Raw genomic sequence first — 27,843 nt, forward strand, 5'->3', positions numbered from 1 at the left:
TCCGTTTGGCTAAAGGTATCTAAAACTACCTGAGGAAGCTCGCAAGGAATTCAAGACAGAATACTAGGAAACCACAAGAGAAGGGAAGTGACCGCATGCACATGCACACGTATATAATGTGCTGGTAGATTTCAGCCACATAAAAAAAAAAAAACCACTCCGTTCATCCTGTTTTTTGTAAGAGAGAAACGACCAGAGGATGGAAAAAAAAAAAAAAAATGATTGGATAGATATGAATACACGTGTCACCCTGATTAGATTTGAAATGAAAATGAAAAGCCGAGGGGAAAAAACAACAGCGAAAAATGTCAAATCGAAAGAAGCAAAGCTGAAAAGAAACCTGTTTCAAAATGAGAAAAATGTCTGCACAAATAAAAAGGAGAAAGAAAATAAAAAGAAATTGAAATTGAAATTGAGATGGAAAAAGCGAAGAGAATGGAATTGATAACATTAATAATTCAACTCCCCACTTCCGGGCCCCCCGACCGCATCGAGGTCCTCATAGCTTTTCAAGCTGCGGCCTTGAACTGCTTCTGTTGGGCCCATGGCCTGTGCGCTCCCGCCTGAACTATCGCCCCACCGAGGGCCAACACCAGCGCTCGCAGCGGCTGCGGCAGGGTGACCAAGTGGAATGTATGCTGCGCCAGCGCCTGAAGGCAGGCGACCACCAGCCGCAGACATGCCGGCCATTCGGCCGGGGCTGAGTCGACCGTTGCCGCCCACGCTTCCTCCGGCCCCACCGGAACCAAAACGACCTCCTCGCCGGTCATACGGCCCCGTCCTATTTCCACCATATCGGTTCCCACGTCGAATAACTCCGGGGTGATGCAGAGCAGACGGGTCCCCGGAGCCAGCGGCACCTGTCAAAGGGAGTCCACTACCAGCCCAGCCACCAGGGTGGCCAGCTGCATTCATGAATCCGGTAAATCCTGCGGCGGATGATAGACCTGAGAAAGGGGATCCACCAGGCATTGATCCATTACCTGCCCCGAAGCTGAAAGGCATGTTCGCAAGGTTGAATCCGCGAGGTGTTCCGGTGGGCATATGGCCGGATGAATATGGGAAATGGCCGTTGCTAGTCGGATCAGATCTAGATGGGGAGATATGTGCCGGATCAAGGACATAGGCATTGACCAGGAACAACTATGATGAGATATAAGTATGGGGAGCAAAATGAGAGGGAAATCGTACTTACATCTCTGCGGATATCGCTGTACCAATCCGGGTGGCGTTTTTCCACATGCTTCCGCCAGAAGTGGTGTGCTTTGAATAATTTGGTGCACTCTGGCACTTTGCAGCGGAATTTAGCTTCGTCTTCTTGCTTAACAAATTTCGAAAGCTCTTCCTCCACCGCCTCGTCCACGGGTTTTCCACCAAGTTTTCTCAGGTCCACATTCTCGGGCTCCAATAATTGAAGAAGCTTGTCTTCAAACGTCCGCACCCAGTTGAAAGCACGGTGAGTCTGCTGTTCAGCCTTTGACGAAAAGTGTGGCTGCTTTTGCTCTTTCTCATCCAGTGGCGACGCTCCGTTTTGGTCCTCCTCTGTAGTTTCCTTTTTCTTTGTAGGAAACGGTAGGCCGAGAGCGCTAGCTTTTGCTGCGGCTTTTGCTTGAGTACTTAGCCCAGAACGAGGGCGGCGAAGATGTCCACCCGGACATTTGCGAACAAGCTCATGAATCGAATCACTCTCGAAGACACAGAAAAAACAGAAGTTATAAACACGACGCAGATATTCAACTAGCAGATCCAGCTGCTTCTTCTTAACAAGGAGCTCCTCGCTGTCGACTTCCTCGTCGTACGACTCTTCCTGCTCTTCTCCTTCCTCGGCTTCCCCATCTTCTGAGAGGATCATATCCACATCGGTTTCGAACGGCTTGCTTTCCTTTTCTTTCGAAGAGCCTGTAACAGGAGGGTGGAGTAAACCTCTTCCCTGTAGGTCTTCGACTCGACTCTCGATCTTCGACAGGCCGTCACCTAATCCAAGTTCTGAGTCAAGTTTCGATACCAGCCGTTTGGCTAACTCGAGATCTCGCTCGATACGTTCAGGGGCCGAGAACAGATCCCAAAGGGCCTTTTTCCTCGGGTTCGTCGGTGGGATATGGACGCCAACGTGGCATACAAAGTCGCCGCGATCAAGATCATGGATGGTTTTGCCATTGACCGCCTCCAGCGCCTTTTCGGCTGTAGAAGTGGAGGCAGATCCATTTGTTGCGCCACCATCTCCTTCCTCGCCTTCTTCATCCCTGCCATCGCTTCTCTCAATTGCCCATGAGCCCGCTTCTGATGGATGAAGCATAATCCAACCCATCCGGTGACATTTTTTGGTAGGATTAGGATCACTCAAACTAAGCCATTTGAATCCGCCATCTCCCTCACCAAGATGCTCCTTGCAGAAATCTTCGATCTTGTCGCGACTGACATTGGGCGCCAAAGTTTTGATCAAGAGAGCAGGTTGCAGTAGCGAATCGTCGCGCAAATCGCCTCCGCGTGCGGGGACCAGATCGAGAACACTAAGGGTTTCCCCCACGGCTGTCGCTTCCCCTTCTTCCTTCTCAATGATGCCACCTGCTCCGTCACTTTCGCTTTTGTAAATGCCTTCTAGGGTAAACTCATCAAATACTCCAGAGTCAATATCTTGCTCCCACTGCCGATACGCATTGGTTCTGAACTCCATAAGCCGCTGGCGAATAGGGTCCCTAGTTTCGGGAATATATCTCTCTTTGAACCACTCCTCCGCTTTGTGTTGCTGGACAAAAGCTCTCGCCATCTTGATTTGCAGTTCAGCTTTGTAGGTGTCGTAGGCGGCTTGGATCTGCGCGCGTTCCTTTTCGCGATCTTCTCGGGCCTCTCGTTCACCTTTAACTCGATCACTTGGTCGCCTTCCGCCGAGTTTAGCCCGCTCTTTTTCTTCTTTAATTGCCTGATCTGCCCTCCACCATTCTGCAAACCAGTTGAATCCTACTTGGAAGTCGAGAGATAAAGGGTTTGGCAGAGGGTTGGTCCGTAAAATGGGCTTAGTAGAATCCTGTCCGGGAACATAACGGTCGATATTTGCTGCTACGGGGGAGGGCAACCGACGGCGCTCTTCTCGATCACGGGCTGCAAGGTCTCGAGAAGCGGCATAATAGTCATCTCCGCGAGATGCACGTTCTCGATCGCCAGGTTGGTAACGGTCAATTGCGACAGGAGATCGAGATCGACCACGTATAGACGAGCGACGACGGCCCTGGGAAGCTAGAAGGTGTCAATATGGAGTAAAAATGGGCGGGACGGTATAGCGTAGGAAGTATAAGTCCGTTAAAACCATGAAAATATAGACGTACAGGGAGACCTTCGCCGATATGAATCCATGACTGCCCTGGAAGCAAAAGTATCCTCCTCGCGGCCCCACCTCGTATCAGCCTTAGCCGAGTCGGCACTGGGGGAACCGAAGGGATCGTATGACTCCATTCACGAAAGCAGAGAACAAAAACTCCACGCAACCGTTCTCATGAGAAACTGGCTTCGTAAATAAGCGGCTAAGTTCACGCCGATATTAAGGATTATGGAATCTTATCGCTTTTTCGGGCCAATGATGGCGCATAAACACTGCGCCTAGCTATGTTATATGTCGTCTGGGGACAAAACTCATAAATCTGGAGAGTGAAATGGGGATGGCTGGAGCTGTGAGTCGACATCTTGAGGGTTAGAGTGATGTTACTTCAAAGTATGTAGCTGAAGGAAGCGGAGGGGCCAGGGGCGAGGGGCGATGGGCGAGGAATGTAGAAGTAAAAATGAAAAGTGATTGAAGAAACAAGGGAGTTCCAAAAAGTGATGAGAGAATTGCATCGCTCACTGATAGCGATCAAATAAGGATGAAGAGGAAATAAGATGAATGAGAGGATTCCTTGAGAGTACGAGACGTGAATTCGCCTTGAGGGGAAGCAGTGGGAGCTGGAAGAGAGACAAGAGTGGAGGGGCAAGTATGGATAATGAGAAGAAAATGGACCGAGCAATATGGGCGACGAAGTTTTGGGAGAGCGCGGGGAGAGAGGACAAGGAGAGAGAAGAGATAAACGGGAGGACGAGACCAAGCACAAGACTACGGAGGACGACTGATGCCAGATAAACGGGCAGAGGCAGCACAAGCGCGCAGGGGAAGAACGAGGGAAAAGAGGTAAGAGGTTCGGCAACCTACAAGAAGCCTAGAGGGATTAATCCCCGAGGTGTCCAAAAAAGACACAGAATCTGAGAAGGGGATGGTTGAGCAATTGTTGCTGCAAACTCGCGAGCAGAGTTGGTGATGTTGGTGACGGCGAGGTCGAGTTGCAACTTGGCGATGGAGGAAAACCATCGATGCGGCTCTGGGTCACGTGGAGCATTCATTGTTGGGTCAACCTTGGCGCAGTTCCATGTGTGAGGCAGGGGCAAATGTTCGACTTCAAGGCATGAAATAAAATTATGAACTTAAGAAGACTATGTTAATTGGGGAATTCTCTTGCTAACTTAGTGGTGAAAGTCCAGTTTTACACAGAAGATCTCAAGTTACCACCGGCGCCTCCTGCTAAGGCATAATGACAGATGGCCTGACCAGTACACGGCATTGTGTAAATGTTGAGTACATTCAAGTTGATAAAAACAACACATATATCTCCCATCAAAATGGACGGCACATAGTACTATACATGAGAAAATGAAACAAGAAACCTTCGCAGCCAGGATCATTCATTGACAAGTGACCTCTTGTCTAAACGGCATTGTTCTTTTGCGGATATATATATACATACATAATGATGACACGTCCTGGTCAGGCTCCCCTTTTAACTTCCAGCTGTGCCGCATCCATACACCGTCTTCTGAACAGAGCAGACTGGGCTTCGCTGTCAGTGGGATAACGCTGTCATCATGGTCAATACTGTAGCCCGGTTGTCAATTTTGATCATGCTGTATCCCCCTACCCTCTGTGGATAGAGGGGCGTCAGGATGATATGATGGAATGCGGTTTTCACACAAACTTCCCCATTGCAGATGCTGTGGTTGTCGATTTTCTAAGCAACGCAGTGGAAACCATCTGTATCAAGGAACTTGGCTGGGTTGATTGATCTGCCCCTTTTCATTGCAACAGGTGAAAGGCTTGTCAAGGAGTGGTAAGCCTCTGTGGGCTCTTGGCCCCTTTAGATATGGCTGCTGTGACACAGTGGTGATGAGGGAACTTTGTTGTTCTTCCAATATCCCGCGGTCTTCAACTTACACTCATAGAGGTATCTCCATAAATATATAAAGGAATTTGATTGCGTGATTATCAATGCACTCTCGCAATAATATGTGGTGCCCAATGACCAAGGGGCGTTCCCATGTACTCCGTACCCAGCCTAGCCAAGGCACCAGTGTTGAACCACTGTCCAGTTTTTCAAAATCACTGAACTTTGCTATCTGCACCATTTGACCGTACGCGTTGGTGCCAAATGCATACTAATCAGCATCAATTTTAGGAGTGCTGTTTCTGGAAAACCTTTGAGAATAACCTTGATGAGGGCCATTATCCGGGAGGTGAGGTTGAAACGGGGCACGTCAGTGGCGTTTATAGTAACTATGGGCGAAGAAATAGAATGAGTAAGAAATTGAAGATCTGTATTCTGTAATCTGTACATATCTTGGAAGATATGGGTCGTCCTTGTCCGGAGCAGTAAAAACCGTTTCTTCGTGTTCCAGATGAAGCAAGAGAGAGAGAGAGAGAGAGTGAGAAAAAAAAAAAAAAAAAAAAATCCAGAAAACCCTGAATCCCTGTGAGGGATTCTTGAAAATGTTGTTTTTGTTCAAACCTCATCTCTTTCGTAGCTTGAACATGCGACGATAATGGCGAATTCATCTTTGGAAATGAAGTAGTATCTCATGATGATACATTCTCAGAGCCGTTATGTCAGTCGGCCAAGAGATGAAAAACTTCAGTCCTCTAAAAAACATCTCTGAGATCTGCCCGGTATGGCATTTTATGTTGCAACGACTCGGGTATCAGACCGCCATCTACCCCGAAAGATTTAGGGTTGGTCTTTGGGCTTGGTGCCTAAATCTTGGCGCCCAGGCTAGGGTCGGTTAACGGTTACGTTTACCGAATGCTCTCGTTCTATGCTCGTTCCATGCTTCCACCCATGTTTTCACCCAACTAACTCCCTTGGTAGTGCCATGCAAAGCCCTGGAATCATTCTCTGACCCACGACAGATATTCCACAATATCCCACAATTCAACCTCCATGGCTGAATACAGCCTGCTTCCTCCATTTTTTCCGATTCTTTAATCGATATGCGGGGGTATCATCCGTTCAGTCACCCCCGCAACAACTCTCCAATTCCACTGGTTAGTTCGTAGTTAGCCCTCTCAGTTATTCGCTAGTTATCGAGGTAAGGTGATTTCGCAACCCCGAAATTGCGCCATAACATATCTATTGCGTACAAAAATGCAAAAAAGCGGTTCTTCAGCCGAGAATTAATGGCTAGAAAAATGGGCGGTGTCCTTTGTCCGCGGAGACTTTGTCGTGGGAGCAAAAGACTCCCCCTCATCTTTTGTCCCACATTTCGGGTGTTTTGGAGCATTATGGGGGAACATTGGGGAGACTCGGACTCCGCACTGATGAGCGACGACGACAATCCTCCCGTGATCACCGACCAACGACAGCGTGGGGGATCTGCTGTCAGACATATCAGCGCTTGTAAGTTGTCACTATTGTCGAAAACTCGGAGCCCTCAGCCAACTAAATCGTACACAGCGGAAAGGACAAGCTACGTTTAAACGACCAGGCCGCCCTGTTGGAATTTGCAGCTTTCCGGATACAGATCCCTACCACAAGATGCTTGTGATGCCGGGCTATGCCAGGGGTCCCTGGTTCCTCTCTCTACATGGTATGTGGTTCCACCGCAGGTTGCTGTTGGGCTGCGTCTCGTTCTTCATCTTTCTCTAGCACCTGTTGGACTCAAAACTTCAGTGGTTTTCCCGCGAACCTTTGGCATTTTAGATGGGTGTCTCATCCTGCATATATGAAGTCCCAGCTGGAAGGTTGCATGCACAGCAGGAAGACATTCTCAGCCCAATGCATGGCATCCCTGATCAAAAAGATGCGGCTTATTACCCCTGAGAACGATCGTCATTCATGTGCATGGTGGCGATGTTTATATTTCTACGAAGGAGAGTCAATCAGCTCACATCACCTGCATACCATATACCTAAAGGGCCAACAGAGGGGGCTGACACAAGTTCGCTAGATCGTCCAGTAAAAAGTTAGATGATAACTATCCAGATTAGTTCTTGGTTGGATGTTCGAGCTTAAAAATCGTCTCGTTTTCATTCGTCTACTCAGAACGCCCAAAAGATGAACTTTCTCCCTCCCATCGCCATATACGGAGTACTTGGGAGTGGAGGCGGTCGGTTAGGTCTCGCGGGATGATCAATTATTGTCGTATCCCTTGACTAGCGGTAAAATGTTGTAGTATGGCCTGCGTCCAGCATCTTCCGTGTTTTCCGTATTTGTATTGAGCATGAACCATCGCTCGCTTCTTCCTCCTCTTTTAGCTAGAAAGCAGGGTTACATACAATATCTGAACGAGTATTCATGGACTAACTACCGCAGTAAACACAGAATGTCGTTCACCAGGAAGGTTAGCCTGGATTTATTTTTGTTAGTGAAGTTCTTCCAACTTGTTCAAATTACCCTTTTTGCTGATGCCGCGTAGCTTTTTTTTAGTATAGACCTATGATTCCTTCCAGAATGCTCATCGGGAAAGCCGGTCTTCTCATCTAGTAGTTGCTGTAGCTCAAAGTAGAATCCTGACTACGAGAACCCTGCGTACGGCGTACGTCGTGGACAACTCTCCCGAGTTTTGTCCGCTACATGGATCTGTAATTTATAATCCGAGCAAATTTTTCCTTCCTGTTCTCGAGTTTTGAAGTCTTATATGTGTGCACACGTTTGGTAGCCGAAACAAAAGCATAAACCAATCAACCAACCGCCCTTCCCCCCCCTCCCCCCTCCTCAGCCCCGTTCAAGAATACACTCAAATACGGAGAAGTGGTGTGGGTGGGGGCTTTGCCCCGAAGTAATGGACAGTACGGAGTACATACATACTAAAATTGATGTAGAACTGCGCTGTCATCAGTGGCAAGGGCCCGGAACTTTGTGCCTTTTCGCCGCGGTTCGTTTAGCCCTCGCGCGGTGCAGGACATAAGCCATGCTGAATGTTCGTCATTTACAAAGAGGCGGCAATTCAAAAACATGGGTGGACTTTGTGGACGAGGAGAGGGGCGGGGGGTTCTTGAAGTGGCGGTCGCTCAATAGAGTGAACCACCGTCATACAATAGCTCAATCCGCATTGCGACGTCTTCCTTGTTCAATAACGGCTGCGGCGGGGGAGGGGGGTGGGGTTGCGAAGGGGATGAGTGAAGGAAATAAAAGACACAGCGCGTTCTTCCGTCGTGAGGGAAATACGAAGAAGCATGAGATGGGTTTGGTTGTTGGAACTTTGTATTATCATGGGCAATCAATCAGTAATGTTTATCGATATTCTTGGAATGCAAACAAAAGCCGGTGGCTCGGCCGGTCCAACTACTGTACATACGTTGTCATCAGAGACCGGGAGAAAATCATCAGGAGGATATGGAAAATATTCATCGGCGTGATGACGTGCTTTATGTACAACTGCCGTTTGTAGGCAACGGATAGGTACTGATAATGAAGTACTGTGCATACCCATGATTCATAATATACGAAAAGCGAAAAAAAGGGGGGGGGGGGAATAAAAAATCAAACGTAATATCTCTCGGCATGTCTGGGATATAAAAATAAACGTCCAAACCAAACGAAAACGAAGAAAAAAACAAGAGACAATTCCTTGTAAAGAACAACAGAATACACTCTCACACGCTCACTCACTCACTTCCCAGGCAACTTCCAATCCAACACGAACGACTCAAACGGCACACCGCGCACCGAGCTCGGCTCGCCACTTGCATCCGCATATAGCACAGGCTCAAAGTCGCACATGGATGCATAAGCATGGATCAGCTCGCGCCAGTAACACGCCTCCGCAGCGGGCGTCAGGTACCGGTCGCGGAACGTACGCACGCCGTTCTCCGCGATCTTCTCCGCCACCTCTGGGTTGTCGAGCAGGTAGTTCATTTTGGCCTCGAGGTCGGAGAAATCGCGACGGACCTTGACATAGTTGGCTTCGGGTCCTGTGGCAACCAGCGCTCCGTGGTGCGCCTCGCGCCACACCAGCTGGTGCGCAACCATCACGGACCGGCAGTTCTGGAGATACTTGCCCCGTCCGGAGTAGCTGCGTCCCTCGACGTGGGCGAGGAACATGTATTTGCAGTGGTCCTCGATCGGGATGTAATCGTCCCGCATACTGGTCTCGTCGGCCCAGTTGAGAGCGCGCACGGAGGCCCAGGATTTCCCCTTCGTCACGTCGAGGAGTTTCTGGCGCAGTACCGGTGCCGTGGCGATAGCGCCACGCCATAGGAGCTGTTTTTTCTTGCGTTGGAATCTCAGGGCCGTGCGGGGTTTGCCATTTATGATGGCGCCTTCGTCGATGGCGGCGATGCGCTGACGGATGCTGCGGTATTGGCCGGCCTTGATCTCGGGCCAGGACCAGTAGCCGAAATCGGGCATGAGCCAGGCCCAGCCGTTGGTTTCGCGCTTCGAATACACCCATATGGGATGCGGGTCGTCGTGGTAGTCTTCCGTTGTGAAGATGAATTCAATGTTGGGTATTTCATAGCGGTTTGGGACGGCGTTTAGGGCACGGTTTAGGGCATTCAGAGACGCCTTTGCTCGGCTGAAGGTATATCTCATGTCCTCAAAATTTATGACGTATAGCTAGAGTAGATGGGTACCTTGTACATCAGCACCGTATACTTCTCTTTCTTCACGGGACTCTTCTCATCAAAATCAACTCCTAAGGTTAGGGATACATTTCCTTTCCTTTTCTTTTTTTTCTAGATTTACTCACCGCACCCTGATATATCATCGCTCTAACCATCGAGTTCTTCAGCGGCTTCGAATTCAGTTCGTCAAAGGTAATATTCCGTCCACGCCTTGCCGCAACCGCCTTCTCAATCTCAATATACAGCTTCGGAAACGCCTGCTGGCACTGCGCCCTGCTCAAGCCGTAGTTATCTCCGTCATGGGTCGTCTCGAATTTCCATGGTTTGACTCCAATACACGCACCAACTTTGCTGTTATTGTTATCGGAACCCGCTGCCGGGCTGGAGGCGCGACATAGCGGCAGCTGGGACTGTGATTTTGGCAGGTATGACAGAGGGCCACTGTACACGTGGGAGAAAGAGCCGTAGAGAATGGCAATGATCAGGAGGATGGCGATGGTGACGAATGTGAAATAGCGGCTTGAGAGGCCGAGGAGAATCATTGTCTCCTCGACCGCCCTGGGATTTTATTTTCCTTCTTAACGTTTTGTTTTGATGTCTAAGTAGCCACTTTCACCTTCACTTTCACCTCCTTCTTTCCCTTCTTCTGCTTTTTTTGGACCCTTTCGTCTTGGATCGAATTCGATTGCGCAGGGCAGGGTCGTGAATGGATATTTTAGGCCGAAGGTGCATTCTCAATTCACATGACTTATTCCGCCCACGCACTGTCCTCCGTTTTGGGCAAATGCAAGCGTTGTTTAAAAAGCAAAAGATAAGAATCTAGTACAAAGAATGATCTGAAATTGGGGAGAAAGGATGGATAGGTTATGGATGACGTTTAGTTGCTGTTGTTTTTTTGCCAAAGCCAAGCCCTAAGTCTGGGCGGTGGTGGAGCTGGAATTTGCCCCAGCGCCCCCACCCGGACTTCGGGCCCGGTACGATTTAAAAATTGAGGGAGAACGAGGAGTCTGCTCTGTGTATTGGATGGGATTTTGGTTTTTGGGGATACCCAATCGTGTGATTATGACAGATGTACATACAGCGTGCAGAGTACTATGCATCATGTGTAATACTGCTTCGCTCATTGGTCTAGGATAACTGTATTGCGACAACCCTGGACAATACGCCGGAGGATAAATCGAGAGATGCTGCAGACGCTATGTCGGCCCGGGCACATTTGCGGGGCTTAATAGCCAAACCCTGGAGAATACCCTGGCGGATTCTGAGACCCGAGAAACAATGCGCTGTCAAACTTATAATTGCGAAGAGTCGTCATCCATTTATTCAAATAGTGACTCAAATCATGATGAGAAAATGGTTGCGCGAAACAAATCTTATAATTGAATGTTTATTTTTCATAATAGCAAGGAATAAATAATATTATGCGAGGACGCCTCTTGTTTAATTAGGAGTGAATGAGTTGGAAAATTTAAAAAAGGAAAGATAGGAAACAGGTATCATCGATACGTAAGGTAAAACTGAATCATAAAATTTTCGAATCGAAAGAACCAAACACATGCATGCATCGCTCATGGATGCAGTTTACACCCAACGCACGGCTCCGCATGCTCGTTGCTCTGGTATACGTCCGGCCTCGGATTGCCCGTCACATTTATGAATCCGACAGCGCCTTTATCGAGTCGGAAGATGGCATGGTCCACCAGTGTGTACGTCCCTGGTACAACCGCTTTCATGTCAAAAATTGTCGCACCGCCGGGAGGTACTGTAGTCGTCTGCACATTGCGGGCTGGCGGGTTGAGGATGTCCCCGTCGCGGTAGAGGTTGTGGAAGGTGCTCCCGATGATATGTGGCGAGCTAGTCAAGTTCGGTCCAGCGTTGCCAAAGAAAACACGGATGGTTTCGCCCGCGGTGGCTTTGAGGGGATGGTCCATGGTGAGGGCAGTCTCGCTGCCGTTGAAGACAACCACATCCGGGTCTTCGCGGAGGGCGTTGGGGTATGAAAATTCAACAAGAGAGGAGCGCTTGCCATTCTCCTCAATCTCGGGCGGTTCGTGGTAGAACTCGCTCTGCATCACGTAGTATTCCTTGTCAACCTTGGGGAGGGGGTCTTCTTCCGGCTGTACGTAGATGAGACCGTACATCCCGTTGGCGATGTGAACGGGCACTGGGGCTGCCGCACAATGGTAGATAAATAGTCCAGGGTATAGAAGCTTGAATCTACCGGTCTTGTTTTGATTCTCTTCGGCGGTTGTCAGCGAGGCTCCCCCGCCAGGACCCGTAAATGCATGACAGTCGATGTTGTGAGGGTTGCCTGTCACATCCTTGTTTGTCAGGGACAGCTCAATGACGTCCCCAACGCGCGCCCGGATAAACGGCGCCGGCACTTGGTTGTTAAAAGTCCACTGCTCATACTTGTAGGTGCTGGTGAGTTGCTTTATCTTCGTAGTGGTTGTCAAGGGCACCTTGAGGAGGACGGGATGGTCTCGAGTAATGGGCGGGGGCACATTGGGGGCGCTGGTGAGTTGCGCTTCCTCGACAGGAAGGTCGGATAGATTTAGGGACTTTCCAACAGGTTCCGCAGCATCCACGATGTTCCGGAGGTGTGCCGGGTATTCCTTCTTGGAGTCGAGGTTGACAGGCTTTGCGGGCCGTCGATAGACTACGAGACCCAGGCCGATCGAGATGGCAACTGCAGCAGCAACTCCCAATTGGACACTTCTCTTTGCTGGAGCGTGGGAAGGTTCCGTGGAGTATCCGCGCACCGACGCGCGGTTCCTAATTTGTCGGAGGGAAGCTCGACCGTGTGAGTTTAACTGGCGGGAACCAGAAGCTCTGCAACCAGAAACAACATAGTGTCTGGCTGGCAAAGAAGCCTTCCAAGACATGACTAGAGGCGTGCGCAGGCTCTGCATGGCATTTCAACAGAGAACTGGCCGGAGAGGATATAACAAGGGGAAACGAGGGAAAAAAACAAATCAAACCAGAAAGTTGTTTTGAGTGCCGCCAGGTGTTGGTCAGAAGGGGAGGAAGGGGACGAGGGGGACGAGGAAGCCAGACACCAAATAGGCATATATTTATAGTGCGACACGGCACAGGATAGCCGGGAGCAGATCTATTCCCCGATACGGGGGTCAGTTGACTCGTGAGGGCAGTGAAGGCCAGCGAAGGGCAGTTAAGGGCAGTTGAAGCCAGCGAGTGAGGGGTTTGCCCTCTGCGAGTCAAGGAAGGCGGCTTGGGGGAGTTTGGAGTTGGTTCAGCCGCTAGCCTGGCTGTCTGTCACTGTTTCCTGCCGCCGCTCCCAGCGAACAGCTGCTGGGCTTTTGCTGGGAGAAGCCTGCGGGAGACTTGGTGGGAGACTTTGCGGCCTGGGACTTGCGGACTGGGACTTGCGCCTGCGCCGACCTGCGCCCGTAAAATCAGCAGCAACGCACAGCTCCTGTAGTCATTGTTAGCGTGTGGGACCCGGGCCTATTAGGTTTCGTTGCTTTTTATGCTAGCAAGCGCTCCAATTTAAGGATGGGGATGGCGATGGACACCCACCACATTCCGCTTACATAGAGTATGGGCTCTTAACTAACTCGTTAACTATCAACTACCGCATACCGCAGCCTGGACGCCGCCTCACGTGGTGTGCAGCCTTGCCATCCATCAAAATTCTTGGTATGAAGTCTTAGTTTGAGGTCCCCTTTGTTCACTTCCGCCACGTCGCCACAGGATTTGGTGGTAATAACATTTTTGACCGTCTCAATTTTGGAGTTTCCTCTGGCTCTAGATTTTGAAATCCCGGCCGTGGAGGAGCCAAACTGCTGCCGAAACCACGATCATTGGCGGAACCAACCTGCTTGAGCGGAAGGAAGCCAAAGAAGATCAACCTCGGGGGCGAATAGTGCCCCGGAGAGTTCGTTGTGCCACAGACTCACATCATAGTTGAAATCTTGTAATCTACTGCATCATCATGTCGCGGTGCAACTTCCCGAATACCCGGACTGGCTTTGGGGAGTAGAAAGGCTGAGCGATACGCAAAGCTTAGCTAACCTGCCACAGGCCGATGGGAATAGTTAATTAATATAAGAACTTTGGAAACAATGTGATGAGCTCAGCAGACCAGCGGACTAGCAGCAGCAACATTGAGATGATACTGCTTGCGCTCTCCCCATGGACCTCAAGTTTTTGTTCCAGCGGGATGCCTGCTGCTGACTAAAGCAAATATGTGGCTGAACACCGCTCCGATGACATAAGCGTGGCTGGTGACATAACTCTAATTTCCCAGGCCGCGATCTGTGGCTGAACCACCGACATCGAAAAATGTTATCCTGTGCTTTTGCTCTCCAAGTCAGCCGTGATAGCAGATCCGAGTGTCGTCCCAGTCGGATGGAGGCTGTATGCGACCTGTGCACGTTGAACACTTGATTGGTGAATGGCCGCAACTGCCCTTCGATCTTGAGCCCTCGTATATCATATCCTTGTTCACTGTCATCCCTTTTAGATGACGTTGGTTGTTTACGCGCTTCGAATCCATCCACAGCGCGCCATATCGCCCGGCTGATATTCCCCTCGCACTCCTATCGGCATCAAGGTTAATTTGGATCACGTTCCCACGGCGTCCGGTTACATATATATGGCCCTGCTTTTTCTTAAACTTCTCACCATCTGTCTTCGATTTCGTCTTGATCATTTTGGTGCCAACGGCTGTTACTTCCCGGAAAATTTGGACTGATTCGAATTGCTGATATTGGAGGAGGCGGAGAGAAGAGGGACCGAGTGCATGGGGCACGGGCGAAGATGGCCCCAGGCGGAGGAGGAAATATTAAGGTGGTGGTGAGAGTGCGGCCTTTCAATGGCCGAGGTCAGTCTCCCTCGGTCTCCCCCTCTTCATACCCACACAAGATATACTACTCAGCTGGTGACTACTTTGGTACTAACTATATGTGATTGTGTATGTTGCAATCTACGCTACAGAGCTCGACCGTAAAGCAAAATGTATCGTTCAAATGAAAGGCTCGCAGACCGTACTTACGCCGCCACCAGGAGCAGAAGAAAAATCACGGAAAAGCGCGAAGCAAGGAGGTGCAGCCGTCGAAGGCCCGAAAGTATTCGCATTCGATAAATCTTACTGGTCGTTTAACCGCAGCGACCCGCATTTCGCCGGCCAGGATGACCTTTTTGAAGATCTCGGTAAACCGTTGCTGGACAATGCGTTTCAAGGATATAATAACTGTATTTTTGCGTACGGCCAGACTGGATCTGGCAAGTCGTATTCCATGATGGGGTACGGCGAGGAAGCGGGCGTTATCCCCAAGATCTGCAAGGATATGTTCTTGAGGATCGCTGCGCTTCAGTCCGCGGATAAGAATCTAACGTGTACGGTGGAGGTGTCGTATCTCGAGATTTACAACGAGAGGGTCAGGGATTTGCTTAACCCCACAACCAAGGGCAACCTTAAAGTTCGAGAGCATCCTTCAACGGGGCCCTACGTTGAAGATTTGGCGAAGCTGGTGGTTCGGTCTTTCCAGGAAATCGAGAACTTGATGGACGAGGGTAATAAGGCGCGAACCGTCGCGGCCACAAATATGAACGAGACGTCCAGTCGATCACACGCCGTTTTTACCCTTACAGTGACACAAAAGCGCCACGACACGGAGACAACCATGGATACGGAAAAGGTCTCTCGTATTAGTTTGGTCGACTTGGCCGGTTCAGAGAGAGCTACTTCCACCGGCGCAACGGGCGCGCGTCTCAAGGAGGGTGCGGAGATCAATCGCTCACTCTCTACTCTTGGTCGTGTCATTGCAGCTTTGGCTGATTTGTCCGCTGGGAAAAAGAAAAGCGCCTCGATGGTGCCATACCGTGACTCCGTTTTGACGTGGCTTCTGAAGGATTCTCTGGGAGGCAATTCCATGACTGCTATGATCGCGGCAATCTCACCAGCTGATATCAATTACGATGAGACGCTAAGTACGCTGCGTTACGCTGATTCCGCCAAGAGGATCAAGAATCATGCTGTGGTTAACGAGGATCCTAATGCAAGGATGATCCGGGAACTCAAGGAGGAGCTGGCGCAGCTTAGGAGCAAGCTTGGTGGAGGGGCAATTGCCGGAAGCGCTGCCGGCGGCGGTCTCGCTGAAGAAGTTTATCCACCTGGTACTCCGCTTGATCAACAAATGGTATCCATCGCTCAAGCCGACGGGTCGATTAAAAAAGTCAGCAAGGCAGAGATCGTTGAGCAACTGAACCAGAGCGAGAAACTTTACAAAGATCTCAACCAGACTTGGGAGGAGAAGTTGCAGAAAACCGAGGAAATTCATAAAGAACGTGAAGCGGCGCTGGAGGAATTGGGTATCAGCATCGAAAAGGGATTTGTCGGGCTCAGCACTCCCAAAAAGATACCCCATCTTGTCAACCTGAGCGATGATCCTTTGCTTACAGAATGTTTGGTTTATAACATTAAACCGGGCACAACCACGGTCGGTAACGTGGATACAGCGGCAACCTCGGAAATCCGACTGAATGGCTCAAAAATACTTCACCATCACTGTAGTTTTGAGAACGTCGATAATGTTGTTACCATCGTACCCAACGAGGGTGCGGCGGTGATGGTCAATGGATTGCGCATAGACAAGCCCAAACGATTACGAAGTGGATTTCGGATTATTCTGGGCGACTTTCACATCTTCCGGTTTAATCATCCCCAAGAAGCGCGTGCTGAAAGGGTGGAACAAAGCCTTCTTCGGCACTCCATCACCACAAGCCAGCTTGGATCCCCCGCGCCAGGAAGAATGGGACATGACAGATCCATGAGCAAGGCAGGTTCAGAAGTCGATGGAGAGTCTAGTAGAGCCGAATCCCCCTTGCCATCGCACAGGGGTCGGGATTCCGATTGGTTCTATGCTCGACGAGAAGCCGCGAGTGCGATATTAGGGCCTGACCCGAAAATTTCACATCTGACGGACGATGAACTAAACGCGTTGTTCGATGACGTGCAGAAAGCCCGAGCAGTGCGGCGGGGCCGCCCAGAGAGCAAACTTCTCGACGGTGAGGACGATTCCGATTCGCTTAGCTCGTATCCAGTGCGGGAGAAGTATATGTCAAATGGAACTATCGACAACTTTTCCCTAGACACAGCTCTTACGATGCCGGGGACGCCGCGCCACGCTGACGACGAAGACGGGGAGGTGGATAATACTGCACTACAGATGGTCCGTGACGACATGCAACAGCAGCTCGATAGGCAAAAGGAAGAGTATAAAACAAAGATTGTTACTGCCGCTGGGGCGGCATCGCCGGATTTAGAAGAGCTACGTGTAGAAAAAGCACGGATGAAAGATGCGCTCAAAGTTGCGAAGGAGGAGTTTCAACAAGAACTGCAAAGACAGAAAAAAGAGTTTGAATCCCAAATAAAACACATGGGGTATTTAGGTCCCCAGAGGATATTTGAAACCGGATTCACTCCACTGGAGCCTGGAGAGATGTCAATAGCCAGGTCCGTTGTTCTGCATTGGCGACAGCGGAATTATGTTCGGATGGCCGAATCGGTTCTTCAGCACGCGTCACTACTCAAGGAAGCACAAGTCATGAGTAATATAATGGATAAGCACGTTGTTTTCCAATTCGTTGTCGTTGATGTCGGACATCATATGGCGTCGTCCTATGATCTAGTCCTAAACGGCATTTCAGGCGACGACGATGTGGCTCTGGAAGACGCGAAGAAACCATGCATTGGAGTTCGGTTAATTGATTTCAAACACAATGTTATCTACATCTGGTCTATTGACAAGCTGCAACGTCGCGTCCAGTCCATGCGACAGATGCATCAATACATCGACCGGCCGGACTATATCCAGCATTTCAAGCTCGAAAATCCCTTCTCGGAGACATGCACCCCTCAATACTCACTGGTAGGTGACGCTGACATCCCATTAGCAGCGGTGTTTGAGTCGAGGGTACAGGATTTCTCCGTTGAAGCCATATCACCATATACCCAAAGCGTTGTCGGGATCATAAAACTATCCCTCGAGCCATCCTCCGCACAAGCACCTTCATCGACTCTCAAGTTTAATGTGGTAATGCGTGATATGGTGGGCTTTGCCGAACGGGAAGGAACTGACGTGCATGCTCAACTATTTGTCCCTGGTGTTTCGGACGAAGGCGGTGCTACAACAACGCAGATGATTAATGGCTTCGATGAAAACTCAATCAGGTTCGAGAGCGTTCATAGCATGAGCCTTCCCCTCAACAGCCCCAGGAATTCGACCTTGAAAGTGTGCATTTTCGCCTTAGTAACTTCAATGCATCTTGACAAACTGCTCAGTTGGGATGAAATGCGGGATTCTCCCGAGTCACCGCCTCAGAATAGGAAGACGCCGCGAATTCCCGAGTCCGAGTTTTATCAAGAAGAACGGCACGATATCTTTGTGCGAATACAAATACTTGAGCTTGCTGAGAATGGTGAATACATTCCTGTCGATGTGGTGCAGGGCAATAGTCTCGATGCTGGCACTTATCAACTCCATCAAGGATTGCAGCGACGCATCGTGGTCAACCTCACTCATAATTCAACTGAAAGCCTACCGTGGGAAGATGTCACGAATTTAAGAGTCGGAACAATTCGGCTTCTTGATCCCTGGGGGAAAATCCCTGATGCGGACCTGAAATCTTTAGATGTACCTCTCAAACTAATACAAGAACCAATGGTTACTGACAACGCTGATGGGACGTCCAACGTAACACTTGTCGGGCAGTGGGATTCGAGTCTTCATGGGTCGCTGCTACTCGACCGGATAACCGCAGACAAATATCGCGTTCAGATATCCCTTCGTTGGAATCTGATTTCTCCACGACTGCAGGAGCCCGTCGTATTTGAGCTCGATCAAACGCTACAGATATTGGGAAGGGCTTATGTACGGCCGCAGTCGATGTTCAAGCAATTCTGGAGCTCAATCCGTGTTGTGCACTCCACCGTGGGGATGTTCTCCGTAGCCGTGCGGCCCATATCAGCGAAACGAGTAGCGGACCTCTGGCGCATGAATACTCAGAATGACTATGTCAAGGGTGAAGAGCTACTAACAAATTGGGCCCCGCGAAAGGTATCACTCATCCGAGATTTCATTAGTGCTCGAAAGAAAAGACAACGACTTGCCGAAATAGACGCCGCTCGGGGAGCATTGAGTACACGCACCTTAACACCGTTATCGACCAATGGTCGATCTACTCCGCTTCAGGGGCAAAACGGTGGTAGCGAGCGACGAGATATGTTGCTTCGGAAGTATCTCGATCTATGGTCAACTAAAAAGGACCTAACTGAAATAATCCTTATCAAGGATCATACTGAACCGCCTACTCGTGGTGCTGCCTTCGCAAGAAACTTTTCCGCTGCAACAAGCCTAGCGAGCACCAGTGGCGATTGCTCCGCCATCCCCGCAGAACCGTCATTGCAATCGTCGCCTCCGCCACTACCCAGTCATCAACAGCATCACCCACAAGAGCCGTCAAGACCTCGCTTCGTAGCCACAATCCAACACATACCCAAGAACCCCACCGTCCTCAAATCCGGCTACCTCTACACACCCGATGACACATATAACAACTGGGTCCGCCGCTTCGTCGAGCTCCGCGTCCCATACCTTCACATCCACTCCGTGCCCGACGGCGACGAGATAAACGCAATCAATCTTCGCAACTCGCGTGTCGATCATGAACCAGACTTTGCACGGTTGCTGGACGGCGGCGTGAGAACTAGTCGGGATGGCCACGGCTTGTCCATGAGAGGGCGGCCAAATCTGTTTGCCATTTACGGGACGCAGAATACGTTCCCCTTTGCGACGAGGACAGAGGCGCAGAAAGTCGAGTGGATTTTGAAAATTGATCAGGGCTATTTTAGCATGCAGGCTAATGGTAACGGGGGTGGGAGGAGTAGCAGATGATCAGGGGTCTTAATCGGCTGTTATTAGCTTCAATGATTTGAATGGTAAGGGATTTTTTTCTATTCTATCATGTTTTATTTTATTTATCGTTTTTGGCGCCTGTCTTCAAGGAGTAAGATATATGCATATATATCTATACGCATATACGTAAATTTCTTTCCAGTTTGATCAGTTTTTTCTTTTTGCTTTTTTCTTCTTCTTTTTTTTTACTCGCTCTTCGTTACATTAATCCTGTATAAGATCTCATTCTCTCCCCTTTCCCCGTTTTCTTCTTCCTCTGATTTCTTCTTTCGCTCATTACCCCATCACGGTTTCAAAATCCTGACGCCTTAATGATTCCAACTGATCCATATATACATACCTAAGAAAGTAAGTATCTGACCAGATCCTTCCTTTGGCTGCTTTCCATTTTTCCTTCTGGCGTCCTGTTCATTTTGGAAAGTGATTGAAACGCCCATTTGGTTATGACCACTCGCATCGCTCGTTCATCCACCACTTTTTTAGTTGATTTTTTCTCCCCTGCTCATTTTATTTTTTCTTTCATATATATTCACTAGGCCCAGTGCACAAGCTCAAATGGAGCCTTGTTTCACTTTCGCCTATTATGGCCCTTTTCTTAATCATCTTGCTTGAGTTGTCATTTTTATTTATATATAAGATACCCCTGCAGACGAGAGAATCAGACGGAGACTTGAAATATATATTTTCTATAAAAGCATTTTTTTTCATTCCTTGATTGTTGCACTACTTTTGTGCCTAATCTTTTTCCATCTTCTTGTTCTCCTTCCTTTCCTATTTTATTTATTTGATCTCTCTCTGTTGTGTCTGATAAACCTTTATTTTGTAGCCGTCAACTTCATCTTTGCTGGGCTTATGGAATACTAGAGTTATATTCACTGTGATATGTATATTGATGCTGGGAATTACTTTGAATTTTTGTCTTCTACTGATAGCAATATGTTTTATGCTAACCTCTCCCGCAATAATATCTACATCCTTTCCGACAATCCTCCGACATTCAATGGCATAATGAATGATCCGGTATACAGCGGAGTCACCTACATGGTGATTCCTAAACCTAGAGCTATTTCAACTGAATTTAATCCAAATGATGGATCCTTGGGTCCCTTCAGCTACTCAGAGGTTGAACAATTAATCAATTTGAAGGATCCGAATACTGACTTCTTTGTTATTTCTGCACCTGCCTGATTGCCCGCCATTATTCCGAAGCAACTCCCGATTGATGAGTGGCATCACCAGCTTGGTCATATCAGTGAAAATAATCTATTGAAAATGGTCAGGGACCCTTGATTCAGCATTGTCATTATCAGCCTAAAGAAGCTTTCCTTTTGTATCATGTATGTCAAGACCAAGCAGAAGCAGGTCATTTATAAGAATTCAAACCCTCACCATACCACCTGTAAAGCTCTTAAGATTTGGGTGGATATTTTCAGTAGAGATGAGACTTTTGAAATCAAAAATGAAATATCCTCTTATGCCAGCAAGAAACTTGCATGTATGTATGTATGTATGTATAGGTTTAACGTCCCGGAGAAAACACGGGCAGCGCCCGTGTTTCAGAAGCCTCCCGAAGGGCATGGAGACGTGCTACGCTGGAGAGATTTCTATGTACACAGAGAGAGAAAACAGAATCCAGGTGGCAACTCTTGAGAAGACTCAGCTCATTGCAAAGGATTTTTCTGAGCTGCGCATCCACTTCTGGCCCGACGTATGGCCATTCATGGTGGGGCTATAATGTGGTTCCCTGAGGGAACCGCCGCTGCCGTGCCTGGAAGGCTTTATAGTGAGCAGAGAGGGATACCTCTCTCAGTTGATCAGAAAGCTGTCTGTGCTTCTAACATCAGAAGAAAGACAGACAAGATAAATAATGAAGGAGAGAGCACTGAAGAAGGTTGTGACAGGAAAAGAGCAGAGAATGACAGAGAGAGCAAAGAAAAGAAGGAAGAAGAAGCATTTGAGCCGATAGAGACAAGGGCAAACGAGAGGAAAACAAAGCAGAGCACGCGTAGATACAATGCCGGCAGTCAAAACCATATCAGCTGAGTCAGACACGTAGACTGTACTGATTACACCACAGCTAATTGAGACAGATGAGCCTAGTTGTGCTATCTGTACTGTCTGCATAGACTGTGATGTCCCTGGCAGTTGCACTAGCTACCGTGGGTGTACTCAGCAGGCCGGCCTCGTGGAACTGCTGCGGGGGTTGTCAGATGGTTTGCAGCCAGCCGGCTGCGTTACCTTGTGCAGTACCGTGTGTAGAACTGCGTGCAGTCCAGCAGTTCTACAAAGTCTGTAGGGGTCAGAGACCCTAGATAGGCAACAGCTGTCGCCCGGTTGTGTGGCCGTGCTGCTGGCCTCTTGGGCCAGTGAAGAAAATGCCTCTGTGAGTGTCGACAGAGCACCAAATGTTCTGGGCTCTTGTTGTGTCCACAGACACAGGTGAGCCTCGCATCTGCATGCTGGAAACGCCTGTGGTACCAGGAGAAGTCCCCATGAGAGGAGCGGAGTGCGAGCCAGCGATGAAGGGCATGCCGTGGCATGGTGAGCTCCGGAGGGGCCTTCACTTGGTATTCCACAGTCGGCCTGCTGAAACTCCAGCCCCGGTACCAGTCAGAGAGCTTGCCACAGGCTCCACTCCACCACTTTCGCCTTGCCTCTTGGCTGAGCTGCTTGGCCACTGTGCGGACCCCACTGACTGTGGGTGTGGCCTCGAGACCATAGGCTGGGGCTGCAGTGGATGAGACTGCCCGCTTAGCCAAACGGTCTGCTTCCTAATTACCCTCTATCCCCATATGCCCAGGAGCCCATTTCAGGCCGACATTGTGCTGTCTGAGGAGCTCATGGCAGCGGTTGTAGGCCCAGTTTGAGGAGGCTGCTGCACTGCCCCGTATGCCCCAGATGACTGAGGTGTTGTCGAGGCAGAGCCAGATCTGAGGGTTGCTGCTGTCCTCTGTGACACAAGGTAGGAGCTTCACAGCGCACTCTAATGCCCGGCAGGCACCAACTGCCTCAGAGTCGAAGACATGTGACATAGGGCTCAGCGCAGCTGAGAAGCTGGCCAGCTGTTTATTTCCCTGATAGACTATGAAGCCATAGCCCACCTGCCTGCTGTTGTCAAGGCTCCGTTCTGATCCATCTGAGAAAACATATAGATCTGTTGAGGGTTGACTTCTCCACCATTCCTTGAATGCCTGAGCAGCACTCTTTTTGTCTACACCCTCTGTGGGGTCTGTCCCGCATCCCTCTGAGTAGTGTGGGATGGCAAGTGTGGGTCTATTGACTGCAGGTAGCAGCGCCCCCAACCGCTGGATCTTGGTCTTTGAGCGCTGCCGGGTTCCAGCCCCTCTTCCTCGTGTGATCATTGGAGGTGCTATCCGTGAAGCCAGTGGGTGCTTCTCATCCACCACCTGAAGCCTTGTCGCGAATCGCATTTTGGCCTCCTCCAGAGCTACCATTGCTGATGGGAGCCCAGCATCCCGGTATAGGGTAGCGATGGGCGTTGTACGGAAAACTGGGAAAACCCCCCTGGCTGCCATAGTAAGCACCTTCTCAACTGTCCCCACATGCCATCCCAGGCGGGAGCTAACCTCCCCACTCCTGCCCGTGTGCCTTGCTGGCTGCGTGCGGCCGCCGTACCAGGCCTCTGTGCCATAGAGCAGTGAGGGAACCACGCAGGTGGTGACCGCCTTCCGCAGAGCGTCTGCTGGGGGCCCGTCTCTGGTCTTTCCCAGACTCCGGATGTGCTGGGCCACGGCCCTTGCCTTCTTTGCCCGGGTGGAGACATGTGGTCTCCAGGTGAGCCTTCTGTCGAAGTGTACACCCAGCCAGCGAAGTGCTGGCTCCTGTCCAGCTGGGGCAGTCACAGGGTGAACAGTGAGGTCCTCAGACACAACTACTGCTGGTGCCTCATTGTGTCGCTTTCTTGTAAGATGGATCATCTCAAGTTTCTCTGGTGCGAAGGCCACCTTGTTTGTCTCCCCCCACCTCAGAATACTCTGTATATCCTGTCTGAGAAGGGTGGCATTGTTGTCAAGTGAGTGGGTCGCCCGCCAGATGTTCAGATCATCCGCATAGCCAAAACGCAACTCCGAGTTTTGCCACAGCAGCTCTGCCAGGTACAGAAGGAACAGTATTGGTGACAAAGGAGACCCCTGTGGCGTGCCACATTGCATCTGATGTGCTGCTGTGGTGGTCCCCTCCAGCCGGACCTGAGCTCTGCGTTCAGTGAGGAAACTGTCAATGAGCTGCAGCAGCTCGCGTGGCCACCCCTGCTGCGCCATCCGCTGAAGCAGCCGCCTGCGCAGCACAGCATCAAAGGCACCCTGCACATCCATTGTGACCATGGACACTTCTTTGTTTTGTGCGAAGGCTGCCTCCACCTCATGAGTGAAAGCAGCTACCAGGTCCATTGCAGATCGTCTGGGCAGCGCCCCCCCATGCTGTGGGCTGACTATGCCGTGAATGAGTGCCGTGGACGCCAGTCGCCTTGCAATGATGCGTTCCAGCCCTTTGGAGATTACTGAAAGCAGGGCAATGGGCCTCCAGGAGCGGACTGAGCTTCTATCTCTCTTACCCACCTTGGGTATCATTGCCACCTCTGCCAGTTTCCAGGCTCGTGGGAAGTGGCAGAGCCGGAGGCAGCAGTTGTATAGCTGCTGTATAAAGAGGGACACATGCTGCCAGCATGCTTTGAGCATCCGCACTGTGATTCCATCCGTGCCTGGGGAGGTGCTCTGTACCCCAATGGTGTTGCGCTCCATCTCCTCCATCCCAATCCGGGGGTTCCAGGGCAGGTTCCCCATGCCGCTCCAGTGCTCATCATCCAGTGGGTCATACTCCAGATCATCAGCTGAGTTGTATCGCTTCAGAATTGCCTGTTGAAGTGCCTCAGCTTTGGCGGCTGTCTCTTCTATGATCTGATCCCCAATCACCAGAGGGGGTGCTCTGAGGTTGGGTTCCAGCTTATGCCATGCCACCACCCGGTACAGGTCTCTACCATCTCTGGCCTCATTGATCACCTGCCTCCAGTATGCACGCTTGGCCTTGCGCACTGCATCCTTGAACTGGTGCTTCGCGGCCTCTGTCTGGTGAGTGGTGAGCTCTCGGTGCGCTCTTCGGCAGTCTGCTGTCCACCAGGGGGCTGTGGTCCGCCCTTGTTGAGCTGGCTTACTGACTGCCTGAGCTGCAGCCAGAAGACTCTGAGTGAAGTGCTGGGCCAGATCATCAAGCTGTGCCACATTTCCAACCCCCTCTGGGCAAGGCATGTCCACCATGAGACCTCTGACAAGATCTGCAAAGGGCTCCAGCTGAGAGTCTGTGATCTTGATCCGAGCATCACTCAGCTGTGTTTGAGGTGTTGTTGGCAGCATAGTGATCATAGACTGGTGATCTGAGCCGCAGTGTAGATCTTGACGCACTGTAGTGGAAGCAAAGGCCACATTGGAAAAGGTGAGATCAATCACATGACCTGCTGCATGAGTTGGAACCCCTATCTCTCCCACAAAGTCCATCCCATGTTCACTGGCCCATTGGACAAGCTCCCCGCCCCGGTGCAGATTCACTGCCCCTGGTTCAAAGCCATCATGCCGTACGTTGATATCCCCACCTATCAGACAGCGGGCTGGTGGGCTCAGATTGGTCAGATAGTCCATGACTGCGTCTGTCCCAGGCTGTCTGTACACATTGAGAATGTGGCAGCCATTTACACTGACCCATAGCAGATCCCTGCTTTGCACAGACCGGTGTTGCTGTGCCCTTGTCTTTGAGCCCTTGCGTACATATGTCATGACCCGGGGCCTCTCCTCCTCTCGCTGCTCCGGGTTAGTGTCATCCCAGCGGTCTATAGGCGCAAAGCACTCATACGCTGGGTGGTTAGAAGTCTTGGTGCCAGGGTGTGTGTATGGCTCCTGTATACAGACCACTTCACAGCCCTGCTCGAAAGCAAGCTGCAGAGCTGCTGTGTGACAGGGGGCTGCCCTGGCCGTATTTGCCCAGAAGACCTGCAGGGGGCGATTTTCCTGCTGGTTGTTCCTGCGGCGCCAGCCGCGTCGCTGGTGTTGGTGTCCTAGCATGAGGAGTCACTTGGTGAGCTGCTGCCGAAGTCCACCTGCGGGATGAGGTTGAAGGCCTCCAGACCTGCCGTCTGCATGCTGGAGTCAGACTGTTCTTTAGCTGCTTGACTGTGCTGCCGCACTGCCGTGCGAGCTGAGCGTCGCCTGGTGCGGGCCATCTGCCAGGTGGCACCCTCCTCACTGATGGAACTCTGAGTAGCCGCCCGCTTGCGGGGTGCTAGCCCAGCGGGCTGTGTTGACTGGGTTGACTGAGTGGTTGGTGGAGGTACCACCACTGCGACCATTGGTGCTGGCTGTGCTGGCGGCGGTTGTCGCTCCTGAGCATCCCTGTGGCACCTGTCGCCAAGGCGGCGAACAGCTGCTAGCTCTTTTTGAGTTAGGCGCCTGAGGGTGCCATTCACGCGCCTGGGTGCGGCAGGGCAGTGCTGATGCCCAGCTGGGTAGGGTTGGCAGCAGTTGGCACATCTTGGCGCTCTCTTGCACTCCGCGCCTGTTGGCCCCTCATGCTGGCTTGTGGGCTCACTGCAGTTGGAGCATCTTGCCAGTCGCGCACACTTTGGTGGGTGGCAGAACATCTGGCATCCTGGGTTATGTCTCACTGCCAAAGGCCGTTTCTCAATCAGCCTGGCCCTCTCACTGGCATTGAAGAGTGAGAAGCCTTTTACCGGGGCAAGGAAGGAGACAATCCATGTAATCTTCCCTGTCTTGGGGTTCACCCCATGACGCGAGGGTCGATAGCTCACTGGCTTTACCTTTGCCTGAGCCAGAACCTCTCCCTCAATCATCTTGTCTGTGGGGATTCTTGCCCCTTCCCAGTCCTGGACAGACTCTGGGACCCCTGGGACAGCATAATTGTACCACCGCTCTGGTAGCCGGATCTCCGTGGCGCCAAGGACTTCACAGAGAGTAGCCACTGCCTTCTCAATGGTCAGAGCGTCGCGTATGCCTCTGTCGCTTGGTGTGATCGCCCAACCTGTCCTGGTGGGCTCCACCTTCGGCACATTGGCCACATCCACCACCCCCTGAATGTTTGCAACGATTGCCTGCCGCACAGCATATGGCTGTAGCCGGGCGACCCGTTTCTCTGGCTGGAGGGTGACGAGGACTCGTGGGTCCTCCTGCTGTTTTGTGCCCCCTGTGGGGCCCCCTGGCTGACTGGCGCTTTTGGGCTGCAGGCTAGCTCCACTAGCCCTGCCTGCCGAGGAAGCCGCAGTCTTGGCAGGGGCAACCCCAGGGAGGGCAGAGTTTTCCCCCCTCTGAGCAACACCCGCCCAGGTAGTCGGCTCCCTCGCAGCTGTCTTTGCTGCATTTGGCTGCGGATGAGTATCCGGGGCAGCACCCCCTCTCAGAATTGATGCTGCACTCAGATCTGCTGTCACATACTTGACAAACCTCTCACAGAAGATTCGGGCAAAGTTCTGACTGACTGGCTGCTTCTCCTCCTCAACCCAGCTGTCCAGAGTCTTCGCCAATCTGATGAGAGCCTTCTGCTGCAGGTTCTGTTGCTGCTGAGCCCCCTCAAACTGCTTCTGCAGCCGAGAGGTGGCCGTGGGGATGCTGTCGCTGGCTCCTTTGAGGACTGGGGGAGGCATTGTGACAGTCTTCCTCTGCCTCTTGCCAGCCTTTCCAGCGACAAAATTGGCCGGTGACTCCGGCTCCAGTGGCCTGGTGTAGGCCGTTTCGATGTCCTTGGGCGGACGGGAGGGCGTTGAGGGCTCCATGACCACTCAACCTGTGCAGTACACACACGTAGAGAGATCGCAGAGGGCGTGCGATGATATTGAACGGGTTGGAGGGTTAAAATTATACGAAAAACAGTTGGAAAAGTGGAAAATTCAAATGTACCCCTACGTTCGTGGGTAGTTGTAAGGATGGGGTGTTTATTATTGATCTGCTATGAATGCAAAAGAACTCATTTTAAATTTATATATTGATTCATTAATACTGATCAAGCATCTGAAGAATGGAAAACCAATAA

At 50.8% G+C, this 27,843-nt stretch overlaps 7 protein-coding genes across 7 annotated transcripts; 2 read left to right on the forward strand and 5 right to left on the reverse strand.

Annotated features, from left to right (window-relative positions):
- Window positions 1-450: 450 nt before the first annotated feature.
- Window positions 451-3,351, reverse strand: HCAG_00272 (conserved hypothetical protein; the record flags this gene model as incomplete). The annotated part of the gene is made up of 3 exons (XM_001543176.1): window positions 451-1,143; window positions 1,196-3,234; window positions 3,324-3,351. The coding sequence occupies 3 exons, from the start codon at window positions 3,349-3,351 to the stop codon at window positions 451-453; spliced, it is 2,760 nt and encodes a 919-aa protein (XP_001543226.1).
- A 5,549-nt stretch (window positions 3,352-8,900) lies between these two features.
- Window positions 8,901-10,395, reverse strand: HCAG_00273 (predicted protein; the record flags this gene model as incomplete). The annotated part of the gene is made up of 2 exons (XM_001543177.1): window positions 8,901-9,845; window positions 9,979-10,395. The coding sequence occupies 2 exons, from the start codon at window positions 10,393-10,395 to the stop codon at window positions 8,901-8,903; spliced, it is 1,362 nt and encodes a 453-aa protein (XP_001543227.1).
- A 1,026-nt stretch (window positions 10,396-11,421) lies between these two features.
- On the reverse strand, window positions 11,422-12,765 carry HCAG_00274 (hypothetical protein; the record flags this gene model as incomplete). The annotated part of the gene is made up of 1 exon (XM_001543178.1): window positions 11,422-12,765. One exon carries the CDS (start codon window positions 12,763-12,765, stop codon window positions 11,422-11,424), a length of 1,344 nt encoding a protein of 447 aa, XP_001543228.1.
- Window positions 12,766-14,635: 1,870 nt separating this feature from the next.
- HCAG_00275 (hypothetical protein) lies at window positions 14,636-19,773 on the forward strand (the record flags this gene model as incomplete). The annotated part of the gene is made up of 2 exons (XM_001543179.1): window positions 14,636-14,699; window positions 14,813-19,773. 2 exons carry the CDS (start codon window positions 14,636-14,638, stop codon window positions 19,771-19,773), a joined length of 5,025 nt encoding a protein of 1,674 aa, XP_001543229.1.
- A 1,356-nt stretch (window positions 19,774-21,129) lies between these two features.
- HCAG_00276 (predicted protein) lies at window positions 21,130-21,760 on the forward strand (the record flags this gene model as incomplete). Its single annotated transcript, XM_001543180.1, has 3 exons — window positions 21,130-21,293; window positions 21,355-21,502; window positions 21,668-21,760. 3 exons carry the CDS (start codon window positions 21,130-21,132, stop codon window positions 21,758-21,760), a joined length of 405 nt encoding a protein of 134 aa, XP_001543230.1.
- A 268-nt stretch (window positions 21,761-22,028) lies between these two features.
- HCAG_00277 (conserved hypothetical protein) lies at window positions 22,029-25,580 on the reverse strand (the record flags this gene model as incomplete). Its single annotated transcript, XM_001543181.1, has 3 exons — window positions 22,029-22,522; window positions 22,574-24,244; window positions 24,368-25,580. 3 exons carry the CDS (start codon window positions 25,578-25,580, stop codon window positions 22,029-22,031), a joined length of 3,378 nt encoding a protein of 1,125 aa, XP_001543231.1.
- Window positions 25,581-25,858: 278 nt separating this feature from the next.
- On the reverse strand, window positions 25,859-27,586 carry HCAG_00278 (predicted protein; the record flags this gene model as incomplete). The annotated part of the gene is made up of 1 exon (XM_001543182.1): window positions 25,859-27,586. One exon carries the CDS (start codon window positions 27,584-27,586, stop codon window positions 25,859-25,861), a length of 1,728 nt encoding a protein of 575 aa, XP_001543232.1.
- Between the last annotated feature and the right edge of the window lie 257 nt (window positions 27,587-27,843).

This window comes from Histoplasma capsulatum, genomic scaffold, assembly GCF_000149585.1.
Source record: "Histoplasma capsulatum NAm1 scaffold_1 genomic scaffold, whole genome shotgun sequence".
Classification (NCBI taxonomy): domain Eukaryota; kingdom Fungi; phylum Ascomycota; class Eurotiomycetes; order Onygenales; family Ajellomycetaceae; genus Histoplasma; species Histoplasma mississippiense.